This window comes from Antedon bifida, chromosome 4, assembly GCF_963402885.1.
Source record: "Antedon bifida chromosome 4, ecAntBifi1.1, whole genome shotgun sequence".
In the NCBI taxonomy this organism is placed as follows: domain Eukaryota; kingdom Metazoa; phylum Echinodermata; class Crinoidea; order Comatulida; family Antedonidae; genus Antedon; species Antedon bifida.
In genome coordinates this window covers 26,134,591-26,146,917 of record NC_136229.1, presented here as the reverse complement: position 1 = coordinate 26,146,917, position 12,327 = coordinate 26,134,591, and the positions used below count along the sequence as shown (strand labels likewise).

Sequence of the window (12,327 nt, the reverse complement as noted above, 5' to 3'; positions counted from 1 at the left end):
ATTTATAGTACGCCTAATATTACAATTATACGTTCCCGTAGGCCTACGTTATCCGAGTAACGTAATAATATTAGGCTTAATAACTTTTAAAATAAAATTCAAAGCCACTGGTCTACAGCTTGAGACATACGCCACGTTTACACAGTTACCCTCCCCAGTCCATTAAAAATATTCATTTATGTTGCGTAAAATACATTAAAATCCATAAATTATGTACGAATGGCATAAAATGTGCTCAGTGTAAAATTGTTTCATAGATTTGTATTACTCCAAATTAATCCATCCCTTTGCCGTGGTTGATAAATGGCACCAATTTACAACCAAATTATAAACCTACAAATAAAATATAGGCCTAAGTCACTAATACGTTGTCTTCACGTATGCGTCCATCCGGGCGTCCAAATTTCTATTTAACACCAAGAAACATCTGAAAAAAGCATAGGTATTATGTACTGTAGGCCACCTTCTTTTATTAAAATAGAAAAACATAATTATAAAGTCAGGCAATATTGCTGGTAATCGTAGACTAGACCACTATGTCAGTTGGTTATCGGTTAATTTATTGGTATCTTGGTCCATTTTTGTCGATGGTAAATTGAAACTTTTGAAGGGTAAGCTTGAATTATAAGTACTAAATTAGGTGTTGGCATTCTGTTTTAATAATTACTGTATTGTTTACCTTAGATAATTTTATGTCAACTTCTTCAACTTCTTTCAGAGAATTTGTGTCGGCAACGAGTCTTCCAATGTTAGATAACACGGGTCTTGGTGGTGGGGTACAATCACTGATGAAATAGAATGTTTAAAAGCAATAATTTGTTTTATTGTTGTTGAGAATTGTTGGGCAAAAGGAGCATTTGGTATAACCTTGTTACAGAATTTCCAAAGAGATAGGTATTTAACAATTACAAAGGATGAAGATGAGAATGAAAGAATGTTGGAAGATGAGGAAGAGAGAAGGGGGAGAAAGAGTAGGAAGAAGAACTATCACTTACCCTTCTTCTTTTCGGAAACAGTCAATAAGATTCCTGGCAGCAAATAATAAGGCTAGAATGTCTGGTTCTGAGAGGCTATACTCACTGTCATTCAGTTCTTGGATAGCAACATTTATCACCACTTTGGATCTAAAATAATAAATCATTTCGTTGTGATGTAACTTTTCGTTATAGGTAGTTGTAACTTTCACCAGTCTGTTAAGATTACGTTCTTTTCTGATGTAAACATGGGAAAATGCTCATCAAACCTTTAGAATAGCCCATGTATAAACGTAACTGATATTATAACGGTATGCATTTCATTAGTTAAATGCGGATAAAAAGTTAGATTACTCTTGTTTGTCCGGAGCAGATTGCCATCTAAAGGTACACGTTTGTTTTATTGAACACTACTGCCTTAGTCTTAAAGAAGAAAACAAGTTTTATTCAGAACTTACTGCATAATTAAAGAAGACCATACTGCATCAGCCGTTGACACGTGATAGTAAACGGTATGGAAGTAGGATGGCTTCTTAGGCAGGCTGTGTATTTGGATTGGAAATATTACTGGGTTCTTCTCCGTACGATGTCGGCATAAGGCAATGTTGAAATCTTCAATACAATCATGTGACTCAATGTAGTTCGGTGACACAAAGGTTACGATCTTCGTTGCGTTATCCAGCAGATGTCTCATCTCTTGCGCAGATGCAGCTTCTTCGACAACCGGGAGAGACGGTGCAAAGTATTTCATGAGCGCGTAGAAGAACTTTGCATACTTCTTGTCGTTAGAGGAAAAGCTTAAGACGATGTTATTGATTTCGTTTGCAGGTTTCAGCCGGTTGCTGTCGCGAATGAAGAAGCTATCGAGATCTGGTGGGAAATCTGTGTAGGGCTTTCGTGATTTTTCTGGGTAAGATTTGCTTAATTGGAATGCTCGTAGGTCTTCTTGTACAATATCTATATTTTTCTCTGATGACTGTCAAAAAATAAAACAAAAATTGTTTAAGAGACCATAACAGATATTAGTCTTACGCTTCGCATGTATATTTTTTTTCCATAAAATATTTAATAATGATCTTCGTATAAACTTGGAACTTATTCATTTTTCCAAAACAATGATTGGTTGATCTATCTAATAATGTGATAGTGTATCATAAGCAAATTCATAGATACAACATGTTACATTACTCGGCATTAACCTAACCTATACAATGAATGATTCATATGTAATATGTGATGGATATGAGACGCTGTATCAAGGAACTTTCCTAGTATAACAGTTAAGATGCAGCAGTCCTACAGAGAATCATGTTATTACGGTTGTTGCCTAATGCCAGTTCAACACACTGGCACATTTTTTCAGACTCAAGTAAAGTTTTGTTGGTATAAACCAGTTGACAAAACAGAAAAAATTTGCAGAAGTCTACACTAGAAAATTTAGAAAACTCAAATCTAGTGTGCTAGAGCAAAACAGATTCTAATTTGTGTGCATTTTACCTTTGCAAATATTTCTTTAGTGTTTTTGGTAGACTCCTTGTTGAAATAAGAGACGATTGCATCTGCAGTAGATTCTATGGCGGATTTAAATGATTTACCAACAGCGTTCACCAACTTGATCTGTTTAAATTCTAATGGAATATCCTGAACATCCACATCCAAAAATATCGGAATCAGTGTCAAATCTCGGTCCTAAAAAGTAAAATCACTATTATTAATATTGGTACAAGTATATTTTATATAAAAGAACATATCCCAGTGGAGGATGCGGAGAAGGAGAAGAAAAAAAAGGATTAAGAGAAGGTGGAACATGAAGATAATAAGATAGAGGAGTAAAACGAAGAAGAGAAAGATGAGATAAAAGAGGAAGAAAATTAGGAAAGGAGGAGAAATAGAAAGAAAAGGAGGAGTAAGAAAAGGTGGAAAAAGAAGATAATGAGATAGAGGAGAAAAAGATGAAGAGAAGGATGAGAAGAAATATAGAGGAGGAACATGAGGAAAAGGAGGAGAAATAGAACGAAAGGGAGGAGTAAGAGAAGGAGGAAAACGAAGAAGAGGAGGATGCGATAAAGAGGATAGGCCTATAGAGGAAGAAAATGAGAAATAGGAGGAGAAAAAGAAGGAAAAGTAGGAGTAAGAGAATGTGGAAAAGGAAGATAATGAGATAGAGGAGAAAACGAAGAACAGGAGGATGCAATAAAAGAGGATATAGAGGAAGAAAATGAGGAATACTAGGAGAAGGAAGAGAAGGAATAGGAGGAGAATAAAGAAGCTGAGGAAAAGGATGAAGAGGAGTAGAAAGAGGTCTGGAGACGAAGAAATATCAAGATAATAGGGAAAAAGACGGATGATGAAGGAGAAGGAGCAAGAAATAGAGAAAGATGGATGTGGAAGAGCTAACTGAATGTGTACGTGTACCCAATCACTTCTATTCTAAATATTACTGAATTCTATCTATAGCTGATATTAATAAACATACCTTTTGAAAGATGGATGTGGAAGGGCTAACTGAATGTGTACGTGTACCCAATCACTTCCATTCTAAATATTACTGAATTCTATCTATAGCTGATATCAATAAACATACCTTTTGAAAGATGGATGTGGAAGAGCTAACTGAATGTGTACGTGTACCCAATCACTTCTATTCTAAATATTACTGAATTCTATCTATAGCTGATATCAATAAACATACCTTTTGAAAGATGGATGTGGAAGAGCTAACTGAATGTGTACGTGTACCCACGTCTATTCTAAATATTACTGAATTCTATCTATAGCTGATATCAATAAACATACCTTTTGAAAGATGGATGTGGAAGAGCTAACTGAATGTGTACGTGTACCCAATCACTTCTATTCTAAATATTACTGAATTCTATCTATAGCTGATATTAATAAACATACCTTTTGAAAGATGGATGTGGAAGAGCTAACTGAATGTGTACGTGTACCCAATCACTTCTATTCTAAATATTACTGAATTCTATCTATAGCTGATATCAATAAACATACCTTTTGAAAGATGGATGTGGAAGAAGGGCTAACTGAATGTGTACGTGTACCCAATCACTTCTATTCTAAATATTACTGAATTCTATCTATAGCTGATATCAATAAACATACCTTTTGAAAGATGGATGTGGAAGGGCTAACTGAATGTGTACGTGTACCCAATCACTTCTATTCTAAATATTACTGAATTCTATCTATAGCTGATATCAATAAACATACCTTTTGAAAGATGGATGTGGAAGAGCTAACTGAATGTGTACGTGTACCCACGTCTATTCTAAATATTACTGAATTCTATCTATAGCTGATATCAATAAACATACCTTTTGAAAGATGGATGTGGAAGAGCTAACTGAATGTGTACGTGTACCCAATCACTTCTATTCTAAATATTACTGAATTCTATCTATAGCTGATATTAATAAACATACCTTTTGAGAATGTTGTGCAAGCGCCAAGTTGAACTCTTCTCTGCAAACAGGTGACGTCAGATACTCTTTGGTTACCATTGCGACTAGCATCGTGCTACCATCTATGGCATGGTATAAAGTCTGTTGCCAGGTAGTTCCTATAAATTTGATATTAATAATTTATTCTAGTTACGCAAATTATTGGCACTACTCTAGTTTATTACTTGTTGTATGACGTCATATTACATTTTCAATGTTTAAATGTAGTTATGTTGTCTGACGTCATATTATAGCTTCACGTGATGTAAGTTCTGAAAGGGTTTAAATAATTATGAATGATGTACCAGTCTTAAGCTCTTGCGTGTCGAAAAACACTTTCAGATTTGGGTCGAGCTTGGTCAAGATTTCTCTTAGCTGGGCAGCTTGCTCGGTGTTACGATGGCAGTACGAGATAAAGACGTCATACTCCAGTGTAGGGTGTTCATGTATCTCAGCATGTACGTCAACATTTAACGTCAACGCAAGTTGCTCACAAGCATGGCTAATCTTCACTCTTCTGTAAATTACAACAAAATATGTATTGTTGATCACATAACGTAGATAGAAAAGTATTCATTGTGTACGGATTATATTACAACAGCTTATTCTTAAATACCGTAGTATCTCGATATCATATTGATAAAACCTGCCAGTATAATTACACCTATTCTTGTACTGTATCTTAACATGTTCAGTTGTTAGGAAAGTTTCTTGATACACAGGGGCATGTTTATCACGTGTGACATTGTTTTTAGGAATTTGTATATGACAATAGACAAACATGGCATTGCACATAATACTATAGTATAAATCTTTGTTTTTATTTACTTACAAACAATCAATATATTGTACGAGTCCCATGTATGTTGGCATTTTCTCCACTTGCTCAATATAGAACGGAGCAAGTAAATCTCGCCGAGCCTTCCTGTTACAACATAATGCTATGTTGTACTGTTCGACACATGGCGTTGATTTTAGGTAACTGGGGCTTAGTACTGGAGAAAAACAAAACATTAAAAAAAAAAATTATTTGCGATTTTACGAAAATTTAAAAATGTAAAAGTGTGTTTTAGTTAAAAGCTTTCGAGAGTGTTGTTTGTGCGCGGAGAATTGAAAAATCGATAATTAAATTAATTTTTGTAACAATATTTATATAAACTAGAATTTAATTCGTCACTTTGACGAATTATAGGTGATCATTTTTATCATTTTACTGAAATTAATTTTTTTTAAACATGCACGTATACGTTAACATACGATCGGAAAATGTTGATGTATGCCATCCTATTATATGCTTATAGTGCTGAGTTGTGCCTATATGCCATATACAATATGTACAGTATATACTGTATATCTATATACAGTGTAGCATAGGTGAAATTACGGGACACACATGTTCTAATTTTTTGGCATGATGACGTTATCAAACTAAACTTTAAGATGACAATTTCGAAAGATAATTAATTGAGCAAAAAAATATAAGATTTGGAAAAAAATTTGGCACGTAGAAGCGCTGTGCGCGCTCTTTGAATTGTGTATAACTTTGACGAAAAATATGAAAAAACTACTTTTTCACTTCAACTGGCCATATGTTAACGTCACAACATCCGATAGGCTTAATTTTTATATGAATTAATATCTACATTTCATCAGCTTTCATAATAAATTATAATCATCAAGGTAACCTTCAATTCTGAAGAGCTGTAAGATATTCAAATTTACTGCGAAGGTGAAATTACACGGCCTACGTTATTCAAGTTTTTACGCGTGATGACGTCATTAAAATGAAGATAGTGTCAACTCATGATAAAGATAATTAATTAAGCAAGCACATACTGAAAGTTGTGCGAAATTCGAGAACACATAACCAAGATGCGCTCTGTTGAATGTGATAATCTACACAAAAAGATAACAAATCCTAATTTTTAAATTCAAGTGGCCATTTGATGACGTCAAAACATTTTGTACGTAAAATGTGTACATGAATTCATATCTACAACTCAATGGCTTCCAGAATAAGTTAAAAAAATCGGGGGTCATCTTGCATTCTGAAGAATTATTTTAATTTTAAAAAAGACCTATTTTTCACCATTTTCAGAACTTTTGTAAAATTAATGTGCGCATTTTGTCATTTTTAACGTGCTCGTATAGCGTTATTTTAAGTCGGAACTGACTCAAATTTGGTGAATGTACTAAGGATGGTGAGTAGAATGAGATTTGTAAAAAAAATTCATATTTTTTACGCTTTTTAAGTATCGCGCGCGCAAAAACGCATTTTTGCGCAGTAATTTTTTGAAACACGCAAATGGCCTAATTCATGCTCTAAATTGATCAAAACTTAATTTTGAGCGTTTTAAATTGTTAACGCGCGATATCACGCGCATGAACCTACGTGCGCGTGCGTTTTTATTTGCTAATATTTTTACCCTTGATCTGAAGTTTACGTGTAGTGAATTTCATTAATATGTGATAATGAATTATGGAGATATGATTGATAATGTGATTTCGCAAAATGGCGTATAAATGTCGTCACGGATGAGTGATCACGCTGGAAAGCTTATTAGGATTAAGTTATATTATTTGAAAGATATTCTGAAATTTTTGTAATCATTGACATTAAACTTTTTGAGATAATTGTTACACAAAATAGTGTACAGAAACAATAAAAAGAAAAAAAAAAAGAAAAACTAGAATTTAATTCGTCACTTTGACGAATTATAGGTGATCATTTTTATCATTTTACTGAAATTAATTTTTTTTAAACATGCACGTACGTTAACATACGATCGGAAAATGTTGATGTATGCCATCCTATTATATGCTTATAGTGATGAGTTGTGCCTATATGCCATATACAATATGTACAGTATATACTGTATATCTATATACAGTGTAGCATAGGTGAAATTACGGGACACACATGTTCTAATTTTTTGGCATGATGACGTTATCAAACTAAACTTTAAGATGACAATTTCGAAAGATAATTAATTGAGCAAAAAAATATAAGATTTGGAAAAAAATTTGGCACGTAGAAGCGCTGTGCGCGCTCTTTGAATTGTGTATAACTTTGACGAAAAATATGAAAAAACTACTTTTTCACTTCAACTGGCCATATGTTAACGTCACAACATCCGATAGGCTTAATTTTTATATGAATTAATATCTACATTTCATCAGCTTTCATAATAAATTATAATCATCAAGGTAACCTTCAATTCTGAAGAGCTGTAAGATATTCAAATTTACTGCGAAGGTGAAATTACACGGCCTACGTTATTCAAGTTTTTACGCGTGATGACGTAATTAAAATGAAGATAGTGTCAACTCATGATAAAGATAATTAATTAAGCAAGCACATACTGAAAGTTGTGCGAAATTCGAGCACACATAACCAAGATGCGCTCTGTTGAATGTGATAATCTACACAAAAAGATAACAAATCCTAATTTTTAAATTCAAGTGGCCATTTGATGACGTCAAAACATTTTGTACGTAAAATGTGTACATGAATTCATATCTACAACTCAATGGCTTCCAGAATAAGTTAAAAAAATCGGGGGTCATCTTGCATTCTGAAGAATTATTTTAATTTTAAAAAAGACCTATTTTTCACCATTTTCAGAACTTTTGTAAAATTAATGTGCGCATTTTTTCATTTTTAACGTGCTCGTATAGCGTTATTTTAAGTCGGAACTGACTCAAATTTGGTGAATGTACTAAGGATGGTGAGTAGAATGAGATTTGTAAAAAAAATTCATATTTTTTACGCTTTTTAAGTATCGCGCGCGCAAAAACGCATTTTTGCGCAGTAATTTTTTGAAACACGCAAATGGCCTAATTCATGCTCTAAATTGATCAAAACTTAATTTTGAGCGTTTTAAATTTTTAACGCGCGATATCACGCGCATGAACCTACGTGCGCGTGCGTTTTTATTTGCTAATATTTTTACCCTTGATCTGAAGTTTACGTGTAGTGAATTTCATTAATATGTGATAATGAATTATGGAGATATGATTGATAATGTGATTTCGCAAAATGGCGTATAAATGGCGTCACGGATGAGTGATCACGCTGGAAAGCTTATTAGGATTAAGTTATATTATTTGAAAGATATTCTGAAATTTTTGTAATCATTGACATTAAACTTTTTGAGATAATTGTTACACAAAATAGTGTACAGAAACAATAAAAAGAAAAAAAATAAAATAATAATAAAGATTTTATACAATAACAATAGGTGATCATTTTATTCTAAATGATCACCTAAAAATAATAATAAAGATTTTATACAATAACAATAGGTGATCATTTTATTCTAAATGATCACCTAATTATGAAAAGTTTTTCGTGGGAATTAGAGAACATTGTATTTGGCCAAAACAATGTACTCATGTTTTGAAATACGAAGATATAATTTCGTTCCTTCTATCTACCTCATAAGTATTATTATCTAATTTGCATGCTAATTTGCATCAAGCATACTACATGTGCGTGTTTGTACATGTTCATTGTGGTAGTGTATGATGCAGCCACTTATTTTTTGTGTTGGATCATCTTGCTTAGTTGGTGTATATAATTAGAAGAAGTATTACATAAAGGAACTGATATACCATTTTAATGTAACACGTTATGTGCGTATGTAAGCGAGAAGGACAAGATAATGCTTTTCTAATGTTCTACCGGTTCCATCACATACTCTTTTATTTCACTGGATTTACTTTATTGGATATATACAAAATATGGATTTATACCGAAGAGAAGAACATCAATTTGTATTTCCTCTTTGTTTTCTGAGTTAACTGAAGCATTTATTGAATGGATTATTAAGTAAGGTATGTGCAGTTATTTTTTAGTTAGTGTGTATTGTCAAGAAAATCTCAGGAAGAATCTTAGGAAAACCAGTCGTGTTTCAATATGGCGTTTATTGTCGCGAGTCAACTAGTGAGGTAATTTACGTATGTTAGCAATTGCGACTAGAGAACCGGCGGAACCGGGTTCGGATTGGTCGGTAAAAATACTGAAGAGTAGGCCTACATTTGCGAAGTATCCATACACAGACACATAAACAAAATATTTCATATTCGTTTGTCACAAAGTAATAACAGTGCATTGGTCCGTGCAACATAGGAGGTTTTGTCGATGTAGATGTTTTTTCCGCATGACGATATCATTTTTCGAATCTGGTAGGTACCCAAACACAATTGAATTTAAATGCCTTTATATGTACGTTGTACCGGTACTGTTCAATTATTGATAATAAAGTAAGGCCTACCTGTGATGACCCTAGCACACCTGATCATGACTTCATACATGTCTTCCTGCCACACTTGGTCTTCTTTCAGCTCTTGCTGATTGCCAAAGATGCGGATATCGGGCTTCACAACTGCCAAGTGTTTGCTAATGGAACTTGCAGTTTCTCCATCCTCTTTGCTAAATGACAGGTATACATCAAACTCTATCTTCACTTTCTGAAATCAATGACGTCATAAGTAAAATATTTGTGGTAATATCTTTCTATAATTACAATTGCTTTCCACTATGCCATTACTGTCATTTACAGGATGGTTTTGTGTGTTGTCTTACACTTTCACTTTTCCTATTTGTAGGGGTCTTCTTCTCGACCGTCTTACGTTTTACGAAGACTAAAATGTATGGACAAATAACATGCAGTGTTTCCTCAAAAATTAATTGTTTAAATTTGAAATATTTAATTATTGCCGTAACAAAAACGCGTTTTTCTTAGACAGTACAGTACCTTTGGTATAACACTTTTCATGTCAAACTTCATCTTCAATTCTTTGAACTGTTCACACACTTCTTCAAGGCCTCTCATAGGTGGAGGATCACCGGCTTCAAAGCAAGCGTAGAGCACGATCTTTAGCTTGCGTAGTGGCAGTCCTGCTTTCATCCAGTTGACGGCTGCCTCTACCATTCCTTTTAACATTAGCACTTTACTTCGTCCCTGATGAAAGTAGAAAAACCTGGGTTTTATGATAAATTAATGACGTCTCACATGAAGTAGAATTGTCTTCATTTCCGAAGTACCCGTCTTTTTTTAAAAAGAAATAGGAGCAGAGAGGACCCATGATCACTCCTGCCAAGTTTAAGAAAAAAAATGGAAAGGACGATTCTTTTCTCTCTCCCTTTCCTCGGGCCCTCTACATCCTCTCTTTATTTCTGTATTTTGCCACCTAAAATCACTTCCCCTTCTCTCGATAGCAAAGTCCAAATTAGTTCTTTATGTTCACCACCCCCTGCCAACACACTAGCAGCACCATAAGTATTGTTTAAAACGTAATACGATTTCTATTTTACCTGGTCACCTGTGTTCAGCAGAGGTGTAATAACTGTGCCATCTTGGTTGTTAAGAACTGGAACCAGACATCGATATACGTCTGCAACAAGTTCCTGTGGTTTAGATTTCCCGTGACTTAAATAAAAGATAACCCATCATCGTTTAATACTATAATATGCCCTGTAAACATGGTTATGTGTTCAATCTCATACCAACGTACATATGGACTATCATGTATAGTATACATGCTTGTCCTTGTTTATCTATTTTTTCGTACTGATGAACATGATTGTTGTATATTATTTTCTTGAATTTGTTTATTGTATGTTTTCTTTTTGTTTAATCGTACCGACTGCACCCCAAGTAGGCTGTCAATGAATGAATGATTGAATGAATAAGTTGAATTATTTAAAACTCACTATCTGGTCTCAAAGCAAAGAAGCCGTCTGTATGGCAAATGATCCGGTAGTGGATGGGACCACCAGCATGAGTAGAGGTTGCGAAGATCTTCTGCTTTATTTTTTGCCAGTTCTCTGACGTTTAGATTTAGGTTTCGCTTCAGAGCACCAATAACTGAGGTCGGTGTTGCTAAGTAATCGCCTAAAGTATAAAATAATTAGATTGACGTGACAGAATTAGAAGAATTAGAATTACTCTACCTCAAATCATCATATTATAGTGTCTACTTTTTTGTTTAGCCTGGCCCGAGCTAATGTCTTTTTTGAATTAAAAATATTTTTTTCCAGAAAGTGGGAAAATAATGCAATGAATGGAATTAACCATGTCTTTCAAGATGTGCTTTTTTGTCATAATTTTGTGACACTTTTCATGTCAAAACTTTTTGTTATGAAAACTAAATGTTTCCAGTGGCAACAATGTAAAAGTAATACAATGAGTGCTGCAAAATTCACAGAAGTATGACAACACAATACAAATAGATAGATAGAGACATATTATAACATCAGATCAGAAACAAACTTCGAGCTCTCTCCTCTTATTTTACAACTCCCTAATGATCAGAGCACGAGAACATTGCCAAATAATGTCATCGTAGTACCAGTAGGCCTACATTTCGACATGAGCTAGGCATACGCTAGACGCTATAACTAACTTACCTCTGAATGCTGAAATCATTATCACGTCTACTTTATCTTGTTGTTCTAGTTTGGTGATGTCCCCAAAACATAAATCGATCTCACAATTGCCATTTTGCGTTATAACGGTTATTGTATCGGAGACAACAAATCCCGCAACCATGTTGATAGAAGGGACCTACCGATAATATATTAAAAAAAATACGTCAAATTTTAGCTTGCTTGAAACAAACTCTTGAAGTATCTTTCTGTCTTTACCAAGAGAGTTCCTGATCACAAGTGCTTAAAGTTCCAATATTAATAATGACGATAAATCGAATCGTTTCATGACTAAGATAGTGGATTAATTCCGAGGTCATCCTGGTCAATTCTTTCCTAGAATGTAGGCCTAGTTCTTATTTCACAAGTTTAAAGCAACTTTAAGGAAAGTTGAAGTATTCCTACATAGGAGCCTATCGTTATCGGATATGAATTGCTAAACGGTCTTCCTGTTATATGA

The 12,327-nt window shown here is 34.0% G+C and overlaps 1 protein-coding gene across 1 annotated transcript; it reads right to left on the bottom strand.

Annotated features, from left to right (window-relative positions):
* Nucleotides 1-46: 46 nt before the first annotated feature.
* Nucleotides 47-12,327, bottom strand: LOC144839583 (uncharacterized). The gene is made up of 13 exons (XM_078695014.1): nt 11,850-12,327; nt 11,154-11,334; nt 10,755-10,869; nt 10,195-10,401; nt 9,712-9,907; nt 5,268-5,430; nt 4,741-4,952; nt 4,418-4,554; nt 2,472-2,663; nt 1,433-1,950; nt 996-1,124; nt 680-785; nt 47-427 (listed from the first exon to the last, which is right to left on the bottom strand). Exons 1-13 carry the CDS (start codon nt 11,989-11,991, stop codon nt 407-409), a joined length of 2,319 nt encoding a protein of 772 aa, XP_078551140.1. The 5' UTR covers nt 11,992-12,327; the 3' UTR covers nt 47-406.

What these genes read in the sequence shown, in the direction of transcription:
- LOC144839583 (XM_078695014.1), bottom strand. Translation starts at nt 11,991, where the DNA reads ATGGTTGCGGGATTTGTTGTCTCCGATACAATAACCGTTATAACGCAA. An exon ending in AATGATTTCAGCATTCAGAG is followed by an intron (nt 11,335 to 11,849) that starts GTAAGTTAGTTA and finishes TTTATACTTTAG; the next exon opens with GCGATTACTTAGCAACACCG. An exon ending in CACGCAAGAGCTTAAGACTG is followed by an intron (nt 4,555 to 4,740) that starts GTACATCATTCA and finishes TCAAATTTATAG; the next exon opens with GAACTACCTGGCAACAGACT.